General features: G+C 33.2%; 1 protein-coding gene across 1 annotated transcript; it reads right to left on the bottom strand.

Annotated features, from left to right (window-relative positions):
• Positions 1–1,053: 1,053 nt before the first annotated feature.
• Positions 1,054–5,312, bottom strand: LOC111373427. The gene is made up of 5 exons (XM_022995964.1): positions 5,244–5,312; positions 4,999–5,067; positions 2,351–3,342; positions 1,487–2,112; positions 1,054–1,400 (listed from the first exon to the last, which is right to left on the bottom strand). Exons 2-5 carry the CDS (start codon positions 5,033–5,035, stop codon positions 1,292–1,294), a joined length of 1,764 nt encoding a protein of 587 aa, XP_022851732.1. The 5' UTR covers positions 5,036–5,067; positions 5,244–5,312; the 3' UTR covers positions 1,054–1,291.
• Between the last annotated feature and the right edge of the window lie 1,967 nt (positions 5,313–7,279).

Consider the following 7,279-nt stretch of genomic DNA (forward strand, 5'->3'; position numbering starts at 1 on the left):
TAGGATTACAGGCCAATGGTCTTCTGACAGATGTATCTGTGATCAAAGGTCAAGCTACCCAAAATCCATAGTTAGTTACAGTATTACAAAAGCTGAATTGATTCATTCTACGTGGTATGGTACTACGTAGATCAGTCTCATTTAAAAGTTTGAACTATTTCTTTTTAAAAGTTCAAGTTGTTAAATAAAGAAACTAAGTTGCATATTTAAATCACGTCTTGAAAAATTTTCAACCGTGCTAATTAAACTAATTAATCATGTATTTACTTATTATAAGTTGGTCAAACTTTATTTTATCCAAACATTTTGTAGGATTGAAAACATTTTCCTACATTTACCCACTCATTATCTATACACTTTAGAACCCAAATAGTAGGTTGTAAAAGCCTACGTTCTGATCTTGGGTGAGCATAGTATATTTCTTATTTCCCAGTTAAATGAAGCTCGTCAACTGGGAAATACGACCGGCATATCCCCGTGGCCTTAATATAAATTCATATAAATTTTCAGCTAGCTGAAACAATCAGAGAATTTTCAAAATCATTTTAGTGCCATTACTTGAAAAGTGATTTTTTTTTTCAAGAACGCTTAGTTAATAAGTCTGGAATAATTATGGGGAAATATGAAAAATGATATATACAATTTGTTACATTCAAATTTCTCTGGGAACAAAAATAAAGTTGAGTTCTTTTTCTCACGCTTGATAGTTGAACGCAAGAGCAAATATTGTCCCAACTATTTGAACTGGTTCAAAGAATTGATTGATCCTTGTGCATGGACTGAATCTAGCTAGGATACCGTCGTAAGGATCTGCAACTACAATTTGTATTGAAAGAAATTCGAAGGTCACTATCACTCATGTAGTGGCAGGAACCTGATAGTTTCCGCAGCAAGTCCTCTCTATTTACTCAATCGATGTCGCTTATTCTATTTCTATCAACAAAATTGAAGTTTTCTTGCTGGGAATAGAGAACACACACACACACACACATACTTAGAGAGTGGCTGGAGGACAGATACAAGAACACAGATACGAGGGTTTTTAATAACCAATTAAACTTAACACTGATAAACCATTTCCATGATCAATAGCCATAAGTTAAAATAATACAAAAATTGCAGACATGGCTTTATATTAAAATTAAAGCACGATTTCATGAACCTAATACATAATGCAAACCAAGGCTTAAAAAAAATCTCTACATGTATACTTGCAGGCAGTACTCAATGTCTAAATTAGGGTGTTGATGATGTATATCTGAACCATGAATCTATTAGTGTATGGAAGAATTTAGAATCTACAGCAAAGAAGACCAGATCTCCAACTCCAGCGTCTCCGAAAATGTCTCCTGTCGGCTTTTGCCATTCGTACAGGACTGCTATTCCATTCAGATTGTAATCTGTAAAACGAGAAAAAACTGATTAGCAAATAGCTAAAAATCCCAACATAGGAAGAATCAATATCTTAGACGAGGCTAAAGCTTACACTGGGAAGGCAAAGGACCGAGCGCTGGCTGCACTGGTATCAGATCGAAGAGAGAGGCTCCCAGAATAAGCTATTGGCCCTGAGAAAGTAATAAGGGCTGCATCTGAGAAGCTCAACTCTCCCCCATCACGTTGGACCAAGTTTGTGACCGGAACACTGCCACATTTGTCGACTTCATCCTTAAAAACGTCATGTGTCTGAACGGCTTCATTGTGAACATTTTGAGAAGTCTTATCCTGGATGCTAGCTACCTGGACTTGGCCATCCGAGGAAGTAGATTTCTTGTCTAAGTTGTCTTGGAGGTTGATGGATGGTTCATGAACATTTGCATTGATTTCGAACTTGTTGCTAGTGCACTGAACCGGGGTACCTTCCAAAAGATTGTCGGAATTTTGAAACTCAAGATGACCTTTGTCCTCTGACTTGTCGGATTGTGCATCGACATTTTCAACACATCCATCATTACTGCCAGATGCTCCGGATTTGGGTGAGTTGAAGTTAAAAGTAATACTTCCACGGTCCACTTTACTATTGTATGGTAAGTTGCCAGCTTGGACATTCTTATTTGGTTCTGTATTTGTCGATGATGCAGTTTGACTTCCAGAAATTGAATCTCCATAAGGCATCTGCATAGCAAACAATTATAATTGAACTTCAATGACAAAAATGAATCTCCAGCATGTCCATGTAAACTTTTTAAGTATAAGTTGTAATGTCCTAAGTTATAAGCTTATACATGCATTTACGAAATTCTGCAAGGAAACAGTTCGCCTAATTATTCGGCAATGACTTCTAAACCGATTTATCACATGGCGAACATATGAGCTTTAAGAAGTGGATCAATTAAAATATGGTAACACAAACCTGATCAGGTGTTTGTGCAATTTTATTTCCATCACTGTTCAACGAGTTGAGAAAAGATCTAAGGAAGCTTCGAGTACCAAAATTCTGCATTGGAAGTTTGGCATCTACAAAAGATTCCTCTTCCAGAACATATCTCTTAATCTTGGCAAAAGAACCATCATTTGGTTCACAAAAGTTCATTGAGTCCTTTAGATCACATTCCTGAACAGTATCCTTGTCACAAGATATTTCCGAGACAGATTTTGGCCTGATGAGCAAAAGTGATTTGTCATAGCTATATTCCTTGGTCCCATAATCTTTACCGGGATCATCTTTGGCATCCTCCACAGTAAAAGATCGTAAACCATCTGGAATGAGCACTTCCGCATGATCGCCTCCTTTTGCTGTTTTACAATCATCCTTAATGCTTTTGGTCAAAACTTTGCCTTCCGTGGGCATCCCCTCATCAACGCATATATCTTTGACAATATTATAATTAGTCTCTTTGTAGCATACTTCGAACTCAGGCAGCTCACACTCTGTAATATCTTTTTCAGTATATAATTTTGTACCCGACTCTAACATATCTGAAGCAGCAACGCTTAGTCGATCAGACTCTCTTGGATCATTATCATGACCATGAGCAAATCGTTCAATAAACACAGTACCTTCAAGCTCCAGATCATTTCCAAATTTGCCATTGTCCTCTGTATCAGAATCCAATGGATCTGCATCCCACTCACGGTCACTTGGAATTCCATTCTGATCTTCCTTTTTCGAAGAATTTAAATTTCCATATTCATTATCCTTTCCAAAAGAATCCACAATTTTAGCGTTCCAAGGTTCATCTCCAGTTTTAGCCTCTAATTCAAAAGGAGCCATCTCCCTTCCATGTCCATTTAAGTGATATATATCTTTAGCAGTGAAGGCCAGAGGATCTATCTCCCTCTCAAAGCTATTCGAATGATACAAAGTTCCATTCTGATTTTTCTTCATTGTCACCTTTGATTTAGCTGAGTCAAAGAAACACATTCAAATGGTTTAGAATGAATTTTAAATGCGAGAGTTGAACGAGTGAACACAGGTTCGTTATCTGCAGGTTGATTTAACTTGTTAATATATGTCAAAGCTTGGAAAGGCAATAAAGGAGCTTTTATATTTACTCATACAAGTTATGAGACCGTCAAAGCTTACATTGATTTATATAACGTGATTTTCAGAATTACCATGAAAGTAAGTAGTCCTCAGGAAGATGGCAAGCCATTCTTTTGTGGATTGCATTCTTATTGAATACATTACAACTATAACTAACTAAATCATACATAATGTAAACCTCCAAAACGCAATCAGCACAGAAAAATACATAGATGATTTTATTAGTATATTACTCCACCCGAAGAGTGGAATTAATGGTGACAACTCTTGCTCCCCCACCTTTTGGCGTTCTGGGGCCCTAATATATATACCCGAGAAACATTGCTGGCTGTTTTAAGCTACTTGCCAGGTAAGGCTGTAGGCAACAATCAAGATTTCAACAACGTAACTTTTCAAAACACACCAAGCTTCATAAGTTACATCCCTCGATATATTTTGGAAAATTCTGAAAGAGCCAAGAAGCAAAACATCCACTAGCCAAGCATATATGAAAACAGGGTAGAGTGGCCAAACTCTAATGTTAATGAGCTTGAGAAACAGAAAATTGACAGAAAGAAGAATAATCACCAAGCGAGAATAACAAACCATTCTGTTAACTGATCAATATATACTTTTAGGCTTCTAGCTTCTAAAAGTCCCATTATCACTAGATTTGACAAACAGAAGAACACTTTCACCTAAAACATAATGACATTAATGATCCAAATCTCAAATCAATTCACAAAGGAAATTAGATGAAACGTTAGAATTCCACCAATCAGGATATACAGTATTAGCCTTTTTCATTCTCATGATTAGCAATCTATAGAAAGCCAGATACCACGAAGCATGATTGTTAAACACAGTACAAACAAAAACAAAAACTTGAAAAGATCACAGCCACCAACAAATACTTACAAAAGCGATCAAATTGTTAGTTATAATTATCGCCAAGACAAGAAATAAGCAGTAATTTTGCAAAGTCTAGACAATGTACAGTGAATCTTGGAAACAAATAATATTAAATAACTATATTCAAAATTCATATCTCAATTCTCACCCTGCAAAACTTTCCAAGTATACCATTCGCCTTTCTAATTGTTTTCTCCTTTTATGGACACTTTCTTTAAGACTTTGCAGGAAAAGGAACTTTTGTGCGAGTAAAAAACAATAGTGGACAAGCTTTGGAATCTTCCCTTTGCTCATATACAAAGAGAGGACAAGAGAAAGTGATCACTTTTCAAAAATCCCAACAACCTTCTAACAGCTAAAATATATTTACAATCCATTCACTACTTAAAAGTCAAAACCCCAATCCAAACCGTTTGTTCTGTGACTTCTGTCCTCTAGCTCCCTATCACACTCATCCACATCTGAACAAACCCTTTTATATAATATAACTAATCATGCCTTTTTATACTATCATGAATTTCTCCGCTATCTCAGTCACAAAAAGAATTTCAAGAAGATCCGAACAAAAAATGAAAGTAAAAAATAGAATTAATGTTAAACAATAAAATAAATAAATAAATCACCTGATTGCTCAGCAGACCAAAAGAAACTTTTCTTCATCTCTTCAGAACAAATTATAAAATCGCTTTTCACTGCAAAGTTTCAGAATGATCAGACATTTTTAGTGTAAAATATACACATATATTGAGTGTATCCACGTAACTCATTAAAACTGCAAAAAAGCTACAAAAAGTAGATCAGTGAAGGCAGATGAACCTTGAGATCTAAAACATCATCCACAAATACAAAAAACCACAAAAGGATATACGTATATACGGAAGATAGATACAAAACCTCTTTACTGTGTGGGTGTGTGTGTGTGACAGAGAAAAGAGATGCAGACCTTGGTTTCGTATCTGTTTGTAGTGCTACTATGTATAACAGTGAAAGAGAGATTAGGGGAGCGTTTTTAATTTTCATGAGAGATTTTAATTACGAAATTCCAGTCAGCTATATAAGGTATGAATATCGAGCCGTTTGATTTGCTCTACAAATGGATATTCCACCGGTCCCCCACCCCCAAGAGACTTATGATAGAAAGAGAGAGACATATGGCCACCAGTCAACTCTCTCTTTCTCTCTCCCTATGACTATGTATTAAGGATTTTTCCTTGAGAATTGGAAAAACTTACAGAATTTATATAGAATTTTGAAATGAAAAAATCATGTCCATTTGTATTTTATTTTTTTAATATTTGAATGATGTTTTAATATTTGTGACTGTGCAAAAATTCTGTACTTGTAGCATAATTATGTATTAAATGTATGTCATTCTCTTCCTCTTTCTGCACCAAGTCTTTTCTTATCTTCTTTCTCTCTCCCTATGACTATGTATTAAGGATTTTTCCTTGAGAATTGGAAAAACTTACAGAATTTATATAGAATTTTGAAATGAAAAAATCATGTCCATTTGTATTTTATTTTTTTAATATTTGAATGATGTTTTAATATTTGTGACTGTGCAAAAATTCTGTACTTGTAGCATAATTATGTATTAAATGTATGTCATTCTCTTCCTCTTTCTGCACCAAGTCTTTTCTTATCTTTAGCCACATATATTTTTAATAAAATAATATTACATACAAACCTAAAACTTTTCCTCATTACTTAATCATAATATCCCTCATTTTACTATTTTAAAATACATTCTTAGCCAAATAGTGAGACTCAATCAAGGGTGTTGATACACACATATGTATGTAGCCTCTGTTTGGTAATCCCTTTCTTTCAAAACTCTTTTTTTCATACTCATTATTAACTATATATTCTCACGAAATAATATTTTTTTTACATAAACTCAAAATTTGTTCTACTTTATAATCATACATTTTCCAAAAATTTACTATTCAAAAATTGTTCTTCCCAAAAAATCCTGTCAAAGAGGAGCATAACATGACGGTGCACCAATGGGAGTAATAAATGGGGACTAAGAGGGTGTCCTCAATACAGATTGTGGTGAATTTTAAAAATTCTTATAAATTTAAATGTTTCCAATTGAGATTTTTAATAGATTTTAATGAAATTCATTAAAATTTAGTTGTCTACAATTGAGATTTTAATGAAATTTAATAAAATCTTTTAGAATTAAATATCCTTAATAATTAGTGAATTTATAAAGATTTTATAATAAATGAAACTTAAAAGATTTGAATGAATTTTAAGGTTAAAAATACATATAATCAAATCTTTTGAAATTTCAGATATTCTTATGGAATTTGTGAAAATCTATTTCAATTCACGAAATTTATTAAAATTTTATCCATTAAAATTGATCAAAATTTCAGCTAAGGATAACCTGTAATGCTATTTAGCATTATTGGTGTTACAATATTAATTTAGGTAACATTAAATTATATGAAAAATAAAATTAAATGAATAGTATAATTATTTATTAATGGAAGGATAGAGATGGCTTAAAAGGCATTAATTATTGAATAATGCTATTCATGATAAGAATTATCGATAGTTGCTCTATGTAGTATATATATGGCAGTTTATTATTTAATGTATTAAATGATAATTGTTTATTGTCTGATGCATCAAATAAAAAGTTATTATGTAGAGAGACTACTGATAATTCTTGACTTTTAATTATTTCCAAAAATTAATGTTTCAATTCCTTAATTAAATTTTGTTACTTACTATTAAGGAAAGCAACGTTAACTAATCCTACATCGTTTTTGTCTTTAGCATTATATGAATGGAATCTTGATATGGGTTATGGGATGTGGGAAAGGTCTGACAATGGAATCGGTGGATATGAATAGAATAAAAGAGAGAATTTTTTTATATATATTCTTATTC

Source organism: Olea europaea, unplaced genomic scaffold, assembly GCF_002742605.1.
Source record: "Olea europaea var. sylvestris unplaced genomic scaffold, O_europaea_v1 scaffold1131, whole genome shotgun sequence".
NCBI classification, from domain to species: Eukaryota; Viridiplantae; Streptophyta; class Magnoliopsida; order Lamiales; family Oleaceae; genus Olea; species Olea europaea.

Excerpts from the sequence above, each read along its gene's own strand:
- LOC111373427 (XM_022995964.1), bottom strand. The coding sequence starts at position 5,035 with ATGAAGAAAAGTTTCTTTTGGTCTGCTGAGCAATCAG. Across the intron at positions 3,343-4,998 it reads TTGGTCTGCTGAGCAATCAG|CTAAATCAAAGGTGACAATG; the intron begins GTGATTTATTTA and ends TCTTTGACTCAG. Across the intron at positions 2,113-2,350 it reads TTGCACAAACACCTGATCAG|ATGCCTTATGGAGATTCAAT; the intron begins GTTTGTGTTACC and ends TTTGCTATGCAG.